Here is a 19,422-nt window from a genome sequence, read left to right as displayed (position 1 = left end):
GACTTGCACTTTGTTTAAATAGAAAATGGACAACAGCGTAACAAAATGCATCATATATGTACATGCACATCCTAGATCAAATGCAATTCATGATGAGATGGAGTAAACACAAAAACACACACAAAATAACGACGGCTCAAACCAACTTATCCAATGTTGCTGCAACGTGCAGAGCTGTGGATAACACTCCTGGCACATGCCACATAAGGCCCTGTACTGGAGGTCAGGGTTCACTGCCTTCTTTCTGTGTCTCACTGTCTTCCATCCATCTACACCTTCCTAATAAAGCACGCCAAAAAACCTTGCAGCTATAACCTTTTTTATGTAACATAACGCCGCTCAGAGGCCTAATGTTGATGAAACTATTCTTAATTTTGGCCAAGTGCCCTGCCAAACTGACATCTCAATTCAGCACTGCCACAAAGAGGTTGCGGTGCATGGGCTTCCTGAGAGGGAAGCCAATAAAGTGTGGCTGAGGGGTGAGAAGCTGTGACTCAGCTAAAATTACCTTGAGCCGCATTCAGCAGGGGGGGGTTGGTGTGTCAAATACAGTGGGGAGAACAAGTATTTGATACACTGCCGATTTTGCAGGTTTTCCTACTTCCAAAGCATGTAGAGGACTGTAATTTTTATCATAGGTACACTTCAACTGTGAGAGACGGAATCTGAAACAAAAATCACATTCTATGATTTTTAAGTAATTCATTTGCATTTTATTGCATGACATAAGTATTTGATCACCTGCCAACCAGTAAGAATTCCGGCTCTCACAGACCTTTTCTTTTTCTTTAAGGATCCCTCCTGTTCTCCACTCATTACCTGTATTAACTGCACCTGTTTGAACTCGTTACCTGTATAAAAGACACCTGTCCACGCACTCAATCAAATAGACTCCAACCTCTCCACAATGTCCAAGACCAGAGAGCTGTGTAAGGACATCAGGGATAAGATTGTAGACCTGCACAAGGCTGGGATGGGCTACAGGACAATAGGCAAGCAGCTTGGTGAGAAGGCAACAACTGTTGGCGCAATTATTAGAAAATGGAAGAAGTTCAAGATGACAGTCAATCACCCTCGGTCTGGGGCTCCATGCAAGATCTCACCTCGTGGGGCATCAATGATCATGAGGAAGGTGAGGGATCAGCCCAGAACTACACGGCAGGACCTGGTCAATGACCTGAAGAGAGCTGGGACCACAGTCTCAAAGAAAACCATTAGTAACACACTACGCCGTCATGGATTAAAATCCTGCAGCACACGCAAGGTCCCCCTGCTCAAGCCAGCGCATGTCCAGGGCCCGTCTGAAGTTTGCCAATGACCATCTGGATGATCCAGAGGAGGAATGGGAGAAGGTCATGTGGTCTGCTGAGACAAAAATAGAGCTTTTTGGTCTAAACCACTAGCCGTGTTTGGAGGAAGAAGAAGGATGAGTACAACCCCAAGAACACCATCCCAACCGTGAAGCATGGAGGTAGAAATATCATTCTTTGGGGATGCTTTTCTGCAAAGGGGACAGGATGACTGCACCGTATTGAGGGGAGGATGGATGGGGCCATGTATCGCGAGATCTTGGCCAACAACCTCCTTGCCTCAGTAAGAGCATTGAAGATGGGTCGTGGCCTGGTCTTTCAGCATGACAATGACCCGAAACACACAGCCAGGGCAACTAAGGAGTGGCTCCGTAAGAAGCATCCCAAGGTCCTGGAGTGGCCTAGCCAGTCTCCAGACCTGAACCCAATAGAAAATCTTTGGAGGGAGCTGAAAGTCCATATTGTCTAGCGACAGCCCCGAAACCTGAATGATCTGAAGAAGGTCTGTATGGAGAAGTGGGCCAAAATCCCTGCTGCAGTGTGTGCAAACCTGGTCAAGAACTACAGTAATTGCAAACAAATGTTTCTGTACCAAATATTAAGTTCTGCTTTTCTGATGTATCAAATACTTATGTCATGCAATAAAATGCAAATGAATTACTTAAAAATCATACAATGTGATTCCGTCTCTCACAGTGGAAGTGTACCTATGATAATACTTACAGACCTCTACATGCTGTGTAAGTATGAAAACCTGCAAAATAAGTAGTGTATCAAATACTTGTTCTCCCCACTGTATGTCCCACCATTTATTGGACGCTTTGTAAAGCCCCAAATTCGCTAAGAGGTGAAACTCCATGTAAGGACGTTTTACGAATCATTCAAAAACCCTGCACTATGGCCTAAAAGGCCTCACAATGCAGATTTTACAGCAGTCTACACTCTCAAGACACGTTTAGCTTACTATATGTATCAGGGCAAATCATTTGCTAAAGTGGTGCTGCTCTTTAGGCACTACCAAGCTCATTTGAATGTATTAGCTACAGTAGCTGCATACCAACAAATCATGCATAGGCCCACTGTACTACAATAAATGTCAACGTGTTGCATATTTCAGAGCCCAAATGACAAAAACAAGTCGACTGTGGATCATATGATTGGTTTCAGACGCTGTGCTTAATATAAGTATAATAACACTGACACACCGCGGCCATCCGCCGGTGTTAACTGTTTGTCATCAAGGCCTGTTTTGTCCTTTTGCAATTATTAACCATTAAACAAATGGTGAACCAAATGAGGTCTACTGTCCCTACTCCCGAAAAAATCTCTAGGTGCACCCATCCACGTCTCTATTTATCTGTAAATACGGTATGTATCTCAGTATCTTTCTATCTCTGTATTTAAATGTCTCTTCATTGCATGAACCTCAATTTCTGTCATTAACCTGAAAACCTCCTCTGCATGAACCCTGCATCCAGGGGTTGGAAACAAAATTATTTTTCAATCATTTAGTTCTGAACAGAATAATACATTTTTTGGTTCCGTTCCACTTTTCTAAACAGGAAAATAAAGTTTTGAAACGGTTCGAACCCCAAAAAAAGTACGGGTTTGTATCGTCCCTCTCTGTTCCTTTTTAAACCTCTAAAATATATATACATTTAGCTCAACATTCATTTACTTCACCAATCAGTGCAAAATAGAGCAACTTGCTGTGGAGCAGGTAAGCAATTTAATAAGTAAAGGAAAGTAGTTAAGAGCCAATTGTATTTTGCCGTAACAGCATAGTAATCATAATGAAAGACAAACACACACACACACTGTGCTGCCAGTCACAGTGTAGGGCACAAGATGCAACTGACATGTTGAGGGTGAGGAGAGAGCGAGAGAGGGTTGCGGAAGCATACTTTGAAGCGCTGGGCATCTTGTTATGATATGCATTATGAGAATTAGGCCAACAGAATTATACCTACGGAGGACCGGCTTCTATGGAGGAACTTTGAATATCTTTAGCTAGAATTAAAAACATGTATTGCCTTTTTGTAGCTAATCAATCCAATGTAAAACATGAACAATATAGTATCCTTAACTAGCATTGAAAAAGTAAATCCATTCTTCTCTAATTAAACATCTCTCCCTAATTTCTGAATTATGCTTGTAATGTTGTCAGTAGGCTACAGTAACCTATTCTTCAGAGGGGAGGGGCAGGTAGCCAACATACACACACACACACTGGCAAAGATTTCCAGCTGGCAGGCAGACGCTGGAATAAGTTTCTGAGTGACAGAATGAGGGCTTTGCATAGGTGCTTTGTTATGATTTTTGTCGGACAGGAAGAAAATGCCCAGAACGTAAAATAACGTTATTAACCGGTTCCCATGCTTTTAAAATAATGGTTTTGTTCCGGAACAATATAGATCACTTTTGTTTTCGGTTCGGGTTCTGTTCGTCAAATGATTCTGTTATTTTCCTGTTTTCTGTTCTGTTCTCTGAACTGGTTCCAACCCTTACCTGCATCTACTATATATATTGGCCCGAATACAGCGCCAGCTCAGATGACACGCACGCACCCGCGCACACACTGGGTCCTTATTACACCTCAGTGCTGCGACTCAGATATCTGGGTCTCCAGTCGATGGTGTGTGGCAGCACGCTAGCGGGGCAGTTTTGTCTCAACATCATTACCTTTGGTGGCCACGCGGATTACATCGATCTCACGGCTCATCACAGCGCAGGATGGAAAGAACTCGTCACGCAGGACCATGGCCTCGATGCGCAACTCAAACCTGGCAGGGGCGACAGAGAACAGGGGGTGTCAGATTCACTGGCACAGGGAACAGAATAGTACACTTTACTATACAACTCCAGGCCCTCAGTTTCGGGGGCCAAAGCACAGCTGGTTTTCATTCTCTCCTAATCAGGTACTGCCTTGATCAGCCTGTTGTATGATGACGAGGAAACCCATGGCCCGGTCCTAAATGACTTTGTGTGACGAATCACACCTGGTCCTAAATATCAACAAGACCAAAGAGATTTGCTTAGACCTCAGGAAGCGTACCACATTTACCTCTGCAACATTTATCAGAGGTCAGAACACAGAGATTGTAGAAAAATACAAATATATGGGTGTATACTTTCTCAATTTTAATGTTGACTCTTCTATACTGACTCTGTTTTACAAATCTTTCATTGAGAGTATTTTAACTTTTTGTATTGTTTGTTGGTTGGGCAATGCCACTGTCAGCCAGAGAACTATGCTGAGAAGGATTATCACCACAGCGCACGCAAGGTACTTGGAGTCAAACAGACAGGCCTGGATGAGATCTTTAACATCAGGGCCCTCCGCAAGGCTCACAAAATCATTTTAGACCCAAGCCACCCCCTGTACTCGGACTTTGAACTACTCCCCTCTGGGTGCAGGTATACGGCACCCCCCGGGATGAAAAACACAACTAGACAATAATTTGCACTAGCTGTGATATCACTCCTAAATAGCTTGGGCTAATGTTCCTATCGACCCAGTAAGGCCAGCAGGCTCGTCTCTTTCTATCTGTATGTAACTGTTATGGAAGTTGTATCGTCAATTTGTTTTATATTTAAACACCACTTTAAACATGTACATGACACTGCAACAAAATTTCCCCATGGGGTCAATAAAGTCAGTAAAGTAAAGTATGACTTACACTTGGCCTTGATCAATTAACTACCAGGGAGAAAAACAGTAGTAGCATAGCCCTCGAAGGGCAGTGGAATTGACCTGAGGTACAGCATCAGATACTACACACCTGTTTATTTAATTGAAATAAGTACTCGGTAAATTTCTCAAACCTGCACAGTTTATGCTTTAGTACAGTGCCTTGCGAAAGTATTCGGCCCCCTTGAACTTTGCGACCTTTTGCCACATTTCAGGCTTCAAACATAAAGATATAAAACTGTATTTTTTGTGAAGAATCAACAACAAGTGGGACACAATCATGAAGTGGAACGACATTTATTGGATATTTCAAACTTTTTTAACAAATCAAAAACTGAAAAATTGGGCGTGCTAGATTATTCATTCCCTTTACTTTCAGTGCAGCAAACTCTCTCCAGAAGTTCAGTGAGGATCTCTGAATGATCCAATGTTGACCTAAATGACTAATGATGATAAATACAATCCACCTGTGTGTAATCAAGTCTCCGTATAAATGCACCTGCACTGTGATAGTCTCAGAGGTCCATTAAAAGCGCAGAGAGCATCATGAAGAACAAGGAACACACCAGGCAGGTCCGAGATACTGTTGTGAAGAAGTTTAAAGCCGGATTTGGATACAAAAAGATTTCCCAAGCTTTAAACATCCCAAGGAGCACTGTGCAAGCGATAATATTGAAATGGAAGGAGTATCAGACCACTGGATATCTACCAAGACCTGGCCGTCCCTCTAAACTTTCAGCTCATACAAGGAGAAGACTGATCATAGATGCAGCCAAGAGGCCAATGATCACTCTGGATGAACTGCAGAGATCTACAGCTGAGGTGGGAGACTCTGTCCATAGGACAACAATCAGTCGTATATTGCACAAATCTGGCCTTTATGGAAGAGTAGCAAGAAGAAAGCCACTTCTTAAAGATATCCATAAAAAGTGTAGTTTAAAGTTTGCCACAAGCCACCTGGGAGACACACCAAACATGTGGAAGAAGGTGCTCTGATCAGATGAAACCAAAATTGAACTTTTTGGCAACAATGCAAAACGTTATGTTTGGCGTAAAAGCAACACAGCTCGTCACCCTGAACCTACCATCCCCACTGTCAAACATGGTGGTGGCAGCATCATGGTTTGGGCCTGCTTTTCTTCAGCAGGGACAGGGAAGATGGTTAAAATTGATGGGAAGATGGATGGAGCCAAATACAGGACCATTCTGGAAGAAAACCTGATGGAGTCTGCAAAAGACCTGAGACTGGGACGGAGATTTGTCTTCCAACAAGACAATGATCCAAAACATAAAGCAAAATCTACAATGGAATGGTTCAAAAATAAACATATCCAGGTGTTAGAATGGCCAAGTCAAAGTCCAGACCTGAATCCAATCGAGAATCTGTGGAAAGAACTGAAAACTGCTGTTCACAAATGCTCTCCATCCAACCTCACTGAGCTCGAGCTGTTTTGCAAGGAGGAATGGAAAAATGTCAGTCTCTCAATGTGCAAAACTGATAGAGACATACCCCAAGCGACTTACAGCTGTAATCGCAGCAAAAGGTGGCGCTACAAAGTATTAACTTAAGGGGGCTGAATAATTTTGCACGCCCAATTTTTCAGTTTTTGATTTGTTAAAAAAGTTTGAAATATCCAATAAATGTCGTTCCACTTCATGATTGTGTCCCACTTGTTGTTGATTCTTCAAAAATAAATACAGTTTTATATCTTTATGTTTGAAGCCTGAAATGTGGCAAAAGGTTGCAAAGTTCAAGGGGGCCGAATACTTTTGCAAGGCACTGTATATAACCATGCATTTTCCTTTGGAGCAAATTAAATTGCAGAATGAACAGTTGTGGGTACTGGAAAAACACTAGCAAGGTAGACTCATGAAGATATGCTTAAAATGGCTGATAAGTGAATCAAGATTTGATTGATTCATGCAGTAACAGGGACAGACTGGCTCCAGAAATCGTCTCAGGCATTTCAAACACACCGGCCCATGTTTTTCCTCGAGGCCTGAAAACCAGCCCATTTATTTTGTTGAGGCCCTCATTATTAGGCAAATAATGATCCTTCTGCACAAAGAAAAAAAACAATTTAGACCGGTCGTCATTAGGCTAAATGAGTACAGCTTACCGAGGCACCTGGATCAACAGGTACATGAAGGAGTCTGCCAAGGTCAGTTTGCTGGAGTCTCCTTTGAACTCCCTCAGTTTCTTTACCTGTGGATGTGACAATAAACATATGAACACGTTCCTATGTGGCTCAGTTGGTAGAGCATTGTACTTGTAAAGTTGGGATCATGGTTTTGATTCCAACTGGGGCCACCCATATGAAAATGTATGCACACATGACTGACTTTAAGTCGCTTTTGATGAAAGCGTCTGCTAAATGCCATTAATATTATGCTGCAATATGTGCAATCCATAAGAACCCAACCTCAACAACACAAATGTACCTTAAACATTGTTTATGTACACAGTAACTTAGACAATGTCTGTCATTAAATCATTTAATTATTGTGCTCCATCCATTTCAGAATGATTTACTGGTATTTATATCATAGATATGTGGGAAACCTATGCTAGCTGGGATGTGCTAGTATCCTATTCAAAAACTGTGGTGCATTGCTTGGCTGGTACATTGTGTTCTCTCTCTCTCTCTCTCACACACACACACACACACACACACACACACACAGACACAGACACAGACACAGACACAGACACACACACAGACACAGACACAGACACAGACACAGACACACACACAGACACACACACACACACACACACACACACACACACACACACACACACACACACACACACACACACACACCTCTTCAGACTCGGGCAGGAGTTTGAGCAGGTCTTTGAGGAGATCAGCTCTGTACAGCTTGCCGTCTCCCTGGCGAATGTCCTCCACGATGGACAGATTGGACCTGGATAAGATGAACACAGTGATAACCCTTATAATGCATTATGATGTGGTTATAATGCATGGCAAAATGTTATAAGCATGTACAGTATGACCCCATTATAATATCTTATTATCATCTGAATAAAAGCCATTTTGAGTCGGTTGATCATTTGCTGCAGAGAGACTTAACATAATATAAGCCTTGTTATAAGAGGCTCTTACATGCTCATAACAAGTTATAAGCATTATACCCGTACATTAAATAAACACAACATATTATACACCTTATAATAGAACATCTTAAAGGCTCATACAACACAAGTTATAAAGCCTTATATCCATTGGCTGAAATGGTACTGAAATGAGACAGTCAGTTCAGTTAATTGGTAAACAACACAGGCTCTCACTCTATGTCTGCACAGAGCAGTAAATCCAGCCAATCCTCACACAGGCACCTTGATATGTGAGCTCAATGCCCAGGCCTGATGTGGATTTATGAGCCATGGGACTGGAGAATCCATGAATTGAAAGGGATTCTGGGAGACACGGTGGGAGCCCGTGCAACTGCAACAACATGCTTCTAATTCAGTAAGAATGCATTCTCTGGAAATTGGGTTGTGTCATATCAAATCGGGAGGAATCACTTAACATATGATATTCTCATTGGTGGTCAACTGTAAGGGGGAGAACGTACAGTTGAGTCATTGAATCTCGTTTTTCAACCACTCCACAAATGTCTTGTTAATAAACTATACTTTTGGCAAGTCGGATAGGACATCTTACTTTGTGCATGACACAAGTCATTTTTCCAACAATTGTTTACAGACACATATTTCACTTATATTTCACTGTAGCACAATTCCAGTGGGTCAGAAGTTTATATACACTAAGTTGACTGTGCCTTTAAACAGCTCACAAAATTCCAGAAAATTATGTAATGGCTTTAGAAGCATCTGATAGACTAATCGCGATACATGAAATAACTTCTACAAATACAAAACAACAAATGGAACGTGAAATCTAATTACAGCCTATCTGGTGAACACTACACAGAGACAGGAACAATCACCCACGAAATATAATAATAACTATGTGTCTGTCTATCCCTGTTCTCTCCTCTCTGCACAGACCATACAAACGCTCCACACCGCGTGGCCGCGTCCACCCTAATCTGGTGGTCCCAGCGCGCACGACCCACGTGGAGTTCCAGGTCTCTGGTAGCCTCTGGAACTGCCGATCTGCGGCCAACAAGGCAGAGTTCATCTCAGCCTATGCCTCCCTCCAGTCCCTCGACTTCTTGGCACTGACGGAAACATGGATCACCACAGATAACACTGCTACTCCTACTGCTCTCTCTTCGTCCGCCCACGTGTTCTCGCACACCCCGAGAGCTTCTGGTCAGCGGGGTGGTGGCACCGGGATCCTCATCTCTCCCAAGTGGTCATTCTCTCTTTCTCCCCTTACCCATCTGTCTATCGCCTCCTTTGAATTTCATGCTGTCACAGTTACCAGCCCTTTCAAGCTTAACATCCTTATCATTTATCGCCCTCCAGGTTCCCTCGGAGAGTTCATCAATGAGCTTGATGCCTTGATAAGCTCCTTTCCTGAGGACGGCTCACCTCTCACAGTTCTGGGCGACTTTAACCTCCCCACGTCTACCTTTGACTCATTCCTCTCTGCCTCCTTCTTTCCACTCCTCTCCTCTTTTGACCTCACCCTCTCACCTCCCCCCCCTACTCACAAGGCAGGCAATACGCTCGACCTCATCTTTACTAGGTGCTGTTCTTCCACTAACCTCATTGCAACTCCCCTCCAAGTCTCCGACCACTACCTTGTATCCTTTTCCCTCTCGCTCTCATCCAACACTTCCCACACTGCCCCTACTCGGATGGTATCGCGCCGTCCCAACCTTCGCTCTCTCTCCCCCGCTACTCTCTCCTCTTCCATCCTATCATCTCTTCCCTCTGCTCAAACCTTCTCCAACCTATCTCCTGATTCTGCCTCCTCAACCCTCCTCTCCTCCCTTTCTGCATCCTTTGACTCTCTATGTCCCCTATCCTCCAGGCCGGCTCGGTCCTCCCCTCCCGCTCCGTGGCTCGACAACTCATTGCGAGCTCACAGAACAGGGCTCCGGGCAGCCGAGCGGAAATGGAGGAAAACTCGCCTCCCTGCGGACCTGGTATCCTTTCACTCCCTCCTCTCTACATTTTCCTCCTCTGTCTCTGCTGCTAAAGCCACTTTCTACCACTCTAAATTCCAAGCATCTGCCTCTAACCCTAGGAAGCTCTTTGCCACCTTCTCCTCCCTCCTGAATCCTCCTCCCCCTCCCCCCCTCCTCCCTCTCTGCAGATGACTTCGTCAACCATTTTGAAAAGAAGGTCGACGACATCCGATCCTCGTTTGCTAAGTCAAACGACACCGCTGGTTCTGCTCACACTGCCCTACCCTGTGCTCTGACCTCTTTCTCCCTCTCTCTCCAGATGAAATCTCGCGTCTTGTGACGGCCGGCCGCCCAACAACCTGCCCGCTTGACCCTATCCCTCCTCTCTTCTCCAGACCATTTCCGGAGACCTTCTCCCTTACCTCACCTCGCTCATCAACTCATCCCTGACCGCTGGCTACGTCCCTTCCGTCTTCAAGAGAGCGAGAGTTGCACCCCTTCTGAAAAAACCTACACTCGATCCCTCCGATGTCATCAACTACAGACCAGTATCCCTTCTTTCTTTTCTCTCCAAAACTCTTGAACGTGCCGTCCTTGGCCAGCTCTCCCGCTATCTCTCTCAGAATGACCTTCTTGATCCAAATCAGTCAGGTTTCAAGACTAGTCATTCAACTGAGACTGCTCTTCTCTGTATCACAGAGGCGCTCCGCACTGCTAAAGCTAACTCTCTCTCCTCTGCTCTCATCCTTCTTGACCTATCGGCTGCCTTCGATACTGTGAACCATCAGATCCTCCTCTCCACCCTCTCCGAGTTGGGCATCTCCGGCGCGGCCCACGCTTGGATTGCATCCTACCTGACAGGTCGCTCCTACCAGGTGGCGTGGCGAGAATCTGTCTCCTCACCACTCGCTCTCACCACTGGTGTCCCCCAGGGCTCGGTTCTAGGCCCTCTCCTATTCTCGCTATACACCAAGTCACTTGGCTCTGTCATAACCTCACATGGTCTCTCCTATCATTGCTATGCAGACGACACACAATTAATCTTCTCCTTTCCCCCTTCTGATGACCAGGTGGCGAATCGCATCTCTGCATGTCTAGCAGACATATCAGTGTGGATGACGGATCACCACCTCAAGCTGAACCTCGGCAAGACGGAGCTGCTCTTCCTCCCGGGGAAGGACTGCCCGTTCCATGATCTCGCCATCACGGTTGACAACTCCATTGTGTCCTCCTCGCAGAGCGCTAAGAACCTTGGCGTGATCCTGGACAACACCCTGTCGTTCTCAACTAACATCAAGGCGGTGGCCCGTTCCTGTAGGTTCATGCTCTACAACATCCGCAGAGTACGACCCTGCCTCACACAGGAAGCGGCGCAGGTCCTAATCCAGGCACTTGTCATCTCCCATCTGGATTACTGCAACTCGCTGTTGGCTGGGCTCCCTGCCTGTGCCATTAAACCCCTACAACTCATCCAGAACGCCGCAGCCCGTCTGGTGTTCAACCTTCCCAAGTTCTCTCACGTCACCCCGCTCCTCCGCTCTCTCCACTGGCTTCCAGTTGAAGCTCGCATCCGCTACAAGACCATGGTGCTTGCCTACGGAGCTGTGAGGGGAACGGCACCTCAGTACCTCCAGGCTCTGATCGGGCCCTACACCCAAACAAGGGCACTGCGTTCATCCACCTCTGGCCTGCTCGCCTCCCTACCACTGAGGAAGTACAGTTCCCGCTCAGCCCAGTCAAAACTGTTCGCTGCTCTGGCCCCCCAATGGTGGAACAAACTCCCCCCACGACGCCAGGACAGCGGAGTCAATCACCACCTTCCGGAGACACCTGAAACCCCACCTCTTTAAGGAATACCTAGGATAGGATAAAGTAATCCTTCTCACCCCCCCCCCCCCCTTAAAAGATTTAGATGCACTATTGTAAAGTGGCTGTTCCACTGGATGTCATAAGGTGAATGCACCAATTTGTAAGTCGCTCTGGATAAGAGCGTCTGCTAAATGACTTAAATGTAATGTAAATGTAAATACACAGTGAAACCCCGGCTACCTAAATACGGTTCCCAATCAGAGACAACCAGATTCACCTGACTCTGATTGAGAACCGCCTCAGGCAGCCAAGCCTATACTAGACACACCCCTAATCAACCACAATCCCAATGCCTACAAAACCCCAATACGACAATACAATAAACCCATGTCACACCGTGGTCTGAACAAAATAGACCAAGGCGTGACAATGGGACCACGCAGCCGTCATACCGCTCAGGAAGGAGACACGTTCTGTCTCCTAGAGATGAACGTACTTTGGTGCGAAAAGTGCAAATCAATCCCAGAACAACATCAAATGACATTGTGAAGATACTGGAGGAAACAGGTACAGAAGTATCTATATCCACAGTAAAATGCGTCCTATATCGACATAACATGAAAGGCCGCTCAGCAAGGAAGAAGCCACTGCTCCAAAACCGCAATAAAAAAGCCAGACTAAGGTTTGCAACTGCACATGGAGACAAAGATCATCCTCTGGTCTGATGAAACAAAAATAGAACTGTTTGGCCATAATGACCATTGTTATGTTTGGAGGAAAAAGGGGGAGGATTGCTAGCCAAAGAACACCATCCAAACCGTGAAGCAAGGGGGTGGCAGCATCATGTTGTGGGGGTGCTTTCTGCATGAGGGACTGGTGCACTTCACAAAATAGATGGCATCATGGCGAAGAAAATGGCTTAAGGACAACAAAGTCAAAGTATTGGAGTGGCAATCACAAAGCCCTGACCTCAACCCTATAGAAAACTTGTGGGCAGAACTGAAAATGTGTGTGCGAGCAAGGAGGCCTACAAACCTGACTCAGTTACACCAGCTCTGTCAGGAGGAATGGGCCAAAACTTATTTGTGGGAAGCTTGTGGAAGGCTACCCGAAACATTTGACCCAAGTTAAACAATTTAAAGGCAATGCTACCAAATACAGATTGAGTGTATGTAAACTTCTGACCCACTGGGACTGAGATGAAAGAAATAAAAACGGAAATAAATAATTCTCTCTACTATTATTCTGACATTTCACATTTTTAAAATAAAGTGGTGATCCTAACTGACCTAAAACAGGGAATTTTTACTACGATTAAATGTCAGGAATTGTGAAAAACTGAGTTTATTAAATGTATTTGGCTTAGGTGTATGTAAACTTCTTACTTCAACTGTATGTTTCAAATGTCTAATTAGCCTTGTTAGCATTATCCACCTGCCTCTTTTCTGCATTCAAGATTCCAATCGACATGAATAACAAATAACATACTGTAAGTAGTTCGAGTTACTGTTAGCAACAAATTTGTCTGTGAGTAACAATATACTGTATTGCACTAGCGACTGTGTTACATAAACGAAAGTGACCAAGTCCAGTGTGGACGAGGCAGGTGCTCTTGTGATAAGAGTCAAATGCTATGAAAATACCAGGGAGAGCCATGCAAAACGTCCTATGAGATCAGCCCTCTGGCCCTGTACACACTCAAGTTGTAGAACTGATGTAAAAACGCATTTCAAATCAAATCATATCAAATTGTATTTGTCACATGCGACGAATACAACAGGTACAGTGAAATGCTTACATACAAGTCCTTAACCAACAATGTAAAAATAAATAAATAAGAGTAAAAAATCATTAAACAGCAGCAGTAAGTTAACAATAGTGAGGCTATATACAGATGGTACCGGTACAGAGTCAATGTGCGGGGGCACCGGTTAGTCGAGGTAATTGAGGTAATATGTACATGTAGGTAGAGTTAAAGTTACCATGCATAGATGACAAACAAAGAGTATCAGCAGCATAAAAGAAGGGTCTGGGTAGCCCTTTGATTAACTGTTTAGGAGTCTTATGGCTTGGGATAGAAGCTGTTAATAAGCCTTTTGGACCTAGACTTGAAGCTCTGGTACCGCTTGCAGTGCGGTGGCAGAGAGAACAGTCTATGACTAGGGTGGCTGGGGTCATTGACAATGTTTAGGGGCTTCCTCTGACACCGCCTGGTATAGAGGTCCTGGATGGCGGGAATCTTGGCCCCAGTGATGTACTGGGCCATATGCACTACCCTCTGTTGTGCATTGCGGTAGGAGGCCGAGCAGTTGCCATACCAGGCAGTGATGCAACCAGTCTGGATGCTCTCAATGGTGCAGCTGTAGAACCTTTTGAGAATCTGAGGACCTATTCCAAATCTTTTCAGTCTCCTGAGAGGGAATTAGGCTTTGTCGTGCCCTCTTCACGACTGTCTTGGTGTGTTTGGACTATGATAGTTTGTTGGTGATGTGTACACCAAGGAACTTGAAGTTATCAACCTGCTCCACTGCAGCCCTGTCAATGAGAATGTGGGCATGCTCAGTCCTCCTTTTCCTATAGTCCACAATCATCTTCTTTGTCTTGATCACGTTGAGGGAGAGGTTGTTGTCCTGGTACCACATGGCCAGGTCTCTGACCTCCTCCCTATAGGCTGTCTCATCGTTGTTGGTGATCAGGCCTACTACTGTTCGGCAAACTTGATGATGGTGTTGGAGTCGTGCCTGGCCATGCAGTCATGAGTGAACAGGGAGTACAGGAGGGTACTGAGCATGCACCCCTGATGGGCCCCTGTATCGAGGATCAGCGTGGTGGATGTGTTGTTACCTACCCTTACCACCTGGGGGCGGCCTGTCTGGAAGTCCAGGATCCAGTTGCAGAGGGATGTGTTTAGTCCCAGGGTCCTTAGCTTAGTGATTAGCTTTGAGGGCACTATGGTGTTGAACGCTGAGCTGTAGTCAATGAATAGCATTCTCACATAGGAGTTCCTTTTGTCAAGGTGGGAAAGGGCAGTGTTGAGTGCAATAGAGATTGCATCATCTGTGGATCTGTTGAGGCGGTATGCAAATTGGAGTGGGCCTAGGATTTTTGGGATAATGGTGTTGATGTGAGCCATGACCAGCCTTTCAAAGCACTTCATGGCTAAGGTAGTCATTTAGGCAGGTTACCTTAGGGCCAGGGACTATGGTGGTCTGTTTGAAACATGTTAGTATTACAGACTCAGTCGGGGACAGGTTGAAAATGTCAGTGAAGACCTTTGCCAGTTGGTCGGCGCATGCTCGAGGTACACGTCCTGGTAATCCGTCTGGCCCTGCGGCCTTGTGAATATTGACCTGTTTGTAGGTCTAACTCACATTGCTACGGAGAGCGTGATCACACAGTCGTCCAGAACAGCTGATGCTCTCATGCATGCTTCAGTGTTACTTGCCTCGAAGTGAGCATAGAAGTAATTTAGCTCATCTGGTAGGCTTGTGTCACTGGGCAGCTCGCGGTTGTGCTTCCCTTTTGTAGTCTGTAATAGTTTGCAAGCCCTGCCACATGCGACGAGCATCGGAACCGCTGTGGTACGATTCAATCTTAGACCTGTATTGATGCTTTGCCTGTTTGATGGTTCGTCAGAGGGCATAGGATTTTTTATAAGCTTCTGGGTGAGATTGCCGCTCCTTGAAAGCGGCAGCTCTAACCTTTAGCTCAGTGCGGATGTTGCCTGTAATCCATGACTTCTGGTTGATGTAAGTACGTATGGTCACTGTGGGGACGGCGTCATCGATGCACTTATTGATGAAAAAAAACTGGGCACAACCATTGTGATACAAGGGAGAGTTTTTCTGGACAAAAATAATTACACAAGCATTGTAACAATTAGTATCACAAAAATATCAGTTGAATCACACCCATTGTGTAAAATGTGTTGTACATCAGTTGTACAAGCTCGGTGTATACAGCACATGCTCTGTGCTGGCATGCAAATCCCGAGCTACAACTCTCTCCCAGTCTACCACACCACAGTGTGTTAGCATTAGCCACTCCAGACTGCTTATGTAATACATAGGACTTATTGCTAGCCAAAGCTATCGCCACCAATTAAAAATGAATGAAACAATGTGGACCTTTTCTCCTGGATTATCAACCCAGATAATCTGAGGGTCCGTTTTGTGATATTACTAAAACCTTCTCTGTGACTGTATTTTGTGTGAATGTGTATTGTATGTGGTGTCGGTTCCTGAGTAGATATCTTCAGGGTCAATACTGCTATATTCCTCAGTAAATGTAGGAAATGGTCCAAAGAAATTATATATATTTTTAACATAAAACAACTTGTGGCCTTTGAAGGACACACGCGCAGACAGTGATGTGGTAAGGGCAGACTATACTTCTTCTGCAGGCCATGTCCCCATGCCATACTTATTAACTGTGTGTGTGAGCTGAGGAGAGCACTGCCAGCAGTCACACACACACTGAATAATACAGTATGTGCCCAGTCTGGCTGGGTAAAGAAATACTTTGATTAAAAAACCAACTCCAGGGGTTTTTCATTAAAAATACTGCTGTATAAAACATGGAGATTTTAGGGTGAGGGACTTCAATATCCCTAGACAGAAACTTTAAAATATCTCAAATGAGTCTAAGCCTTATTTATAATTTACATATGTACGCAACGCAAGAACGCAATGAAATATGAAAAATGTCGATCCTGCGTAATTGCGTTAAGTTACAAAATGGCATTGCTGCACACGTTTACATATTTTTGCTTTGCAAGAACGCAGGACCTCCTATTTTTGTAGCTAATTCTGTATTTTCGTTGTGTACACGTAAGATATAAATTAGATCTAAGGCACTCAAATAGGACAGAAAGCATGGAGCTTGGGGGCTTTCAGACAAGGGACTCTGATCCTTATGTGAGTTTTCAAAAGTCTTAGACGAGAAACTTCATTACGATACCGCTATGTCCTTTGTGGTCAGCCCGGTGATGACGAAAGTTTAATACAGAATCGGAAACCTTTATCATCTAGCTTTTCTTGCCATTTAGGGAAATTGTAGCCTGCAGACACGGTTTCTGCATCCAACTGTGCAGCAGTGTCGCCTTGCCAAATAAGACAATGACAAGCATAAAAAGATTGGCAAACAAGTTAGAATTTACCCAAAGGATTTCAGTAGCATTTTGATTTAAACACTATACTGTCATGGCAAGTTGTAGACAATAACGTGTCTCCCTATATAGAGTAGTAGGCATCAGAGAGCACTTCAGTCTGAGCGCATGGTCGGTCACCTTGGGAGTTGAGACCATTTAGCATTTGAGCTACGTTGTTTCACGATGGAAAAGTCAGACAGATAAAATAAGGCCTAAAGCTGTGTCTAATTACTCTAGGGACCAGTGGGAGGAGAGCTGGACTGTTCACTAAGCACCTGGCTGCTATGGAGACAGGTACAGAGAAACAGACAAATGGCGCATGTGGGAGCGTGTGGGAGCATGCATGCATGCACATACACACCTGCATAGAGATATACTCAAAAACACACACACACAAACACCTGGACAAACACGCAATGCACATACAAACACAGGACACGAGTTCGGTAAACACAAATAAAGGTTATTCATAGGTCACGCTTTGAACAGCAAACGCAACAGGCACAGATAGTTCAAACTAGTTGTAATATAATTGGCCTCGGCCTTCTATGGAAATATCCTAACCCAGTGGTTCTCAAACCGGGTCCGGGTCCAAACCAGACCCAAAGCGGTGAAAATGTAGTTTTTTTGCCCAAGCAAAATCAAATCACCATCAAGCTTTGATGATTTAAAGCAGGTGTGTAGTGCGAAGAAAAAAACAAAAACGTGCATCCCTTTGTGGCCTCAGGACCAGGAATGAGAACCACTGCCCTAAACCCAATGACAACTATACAGGGGCAGCGGCAGCAGTTAGACTAGCAGTTAGAGCGTTGGGCTGGTAATCATAAAGTCGGTGGTTTCAATCCCCAAGCCGACTAGGTGAAAGATGTGCCTTGAGCAAGGCATGTAAAATATAAATACAGAATTACAGACATCCATGCACACACACGTGACCTTATCCCCAAGTGGTCAACCTAGCGTGTCGGACTAAGGACGCCACCAGTTACACAACGGCGTTGTGTTTCGCACAAGGCGTCTCATTTCTCTCTCTCAGGCCGATCGGTGGAATTTCATGCATGCTTTATGTAAACTAATCTAACAGAACCGGAGGAAGACTTACTTCTTGAATTGCTTGAGGAAAATGCCCACGTTCATGCCCCGCTTGGAGTCCAGAATGCTGATCTGAGAACAGTAGAAAGAGAGGAACATGATTCAGTACAGGTGGATATATGTGGGAATGATGGTGATGCTAGATTCGGGTTGCAAAGCTACCGGTAATTTACCAAAATTACCGGGATCTTCAATAATTCTGGGAAATAACAGGTAATCTATGGCAATCTACAATGACTATACAAAACATTAAGAACACATTCTCTTTCCATGACCAGGTGAATCCAGGTGAAAGTTATGATCCCTTATTGATGTCACTTGTTAGTGTTTTCTGTTTTTGAACGATTACAAACATACCCATTACATGATGCAACCACCACTATGCTGGAAAATAATGAAGAGCAGTACTCAGTAAAGTGCTCGATTTTCTCCAAACATAACACTTTTTATTCAGGACAAAAAGTTTTTTATGCGTGTTTTAGAATATTTTGTATGATGTAGAGCAGGGGTGTCAAAGTCAAATGGACGGAGGGCCAAATAAAAAATTTAGCTACAAGCCAAGGGCCGGACTGTTCGAATGTTCATTGAAAAATGTTTAAATGACGCATATAGTCTAGTGAACCTAATTGAACCTACTGAAAACCTAACAAATATATTCCAATATGATCAGATAAATAAAGCAATATTTTCTTATGGCTCTGTCAGTAATCTTTAATTTTCAACAGACACAAAAGACAAATTTCCTTTATATAAAAATCCCCATAACATGAACATTAAATGAAAGAAACCGGTATTCAAGGCACCATCAGTAGCCTATATTTTCTATTTTAGCAAAAGTGGGCTAAATTTACTTCAAAGAAAAAAACAATAATAGCAATTTTCTATCATCCACTCAACTGAAATATTTTTAAAATATAATTGGATTGAAATACAATAAAATAAAGTGCAAAAATCTATTAATCAAAAACAACACTTTGTTTAAGGAGAAGTAACATGCAGTGAAAACAAATATTAAACTTTAACTTTTAAACTTGAACTGAGTAAAAACTCTAAATATGTGATTGCACAGTAATGTTCACTTGTTTGAGGTTGAGGGTGATACTTGGTGGTGTCCCATCTTTTCCACAAGTTCATCAATGTTCGGGGTAAGGCTCTGAGCTGAGAAAATCCTCAGAATTGAGTGGAGGTGTTCAGCAGTAAGTCGACTTCTGTGTGATGTTTTGTTCAAGTTCATCAAAGAAAACAGTTGTTCACACAGGTATGTGCTGCCAAACATAGACAACGTTTGAGCAGCCTGGATGCGCAGC

The 19,422-nt window shown here is 44.2% G+C and overlaps 1 protein-coding gene across 1 annotated transcript in view; it reads right to left on the bottom strand.

Annotated features, from left to right (window-relative positions):
• The window catches only part of fhdc1 (FH2 domain containing 1), a 65,117-nt gene that overhangs the window by 14,929 nt on the left and 30,766 nt on the right, over positions 1-19,422 (bottom strand). Inside the window, 4 exon segments of the mRNA XM_035789080.2 lie at positions 3,993-4,093; positions 7,122-7,207; positions 7,827-7,929; positions 18,126-18,187. Coding sequence (XP_035644973.2) covers positions 3,993-4,093; positions 7,122-7,207; positions 7,827-7,929; positions 18,126-18,187 — 352 coding nt within the window.

The sequence above is a fragment of the Oncorhynchus keta genome, chromosome 16, assembly GCF_023373465.1.
Source record: "Oncorhynchus keta strain PuntledgeMale-10-30-2019 chromosome 16, Oket_V2, whole genome shotgun sequence".
In the NCBI taxonomy this organism is placed as follows: domain Eukaryota; kingdom Metazoa; phylum Chordata; class Actinopteri; order Salmoniformes; family Salmonidae; genus Oncorhynchus; species Oncorhynchus keta.
This window is presented reverse-complemented; position numbering and strand designations above follow the sequence as displayed.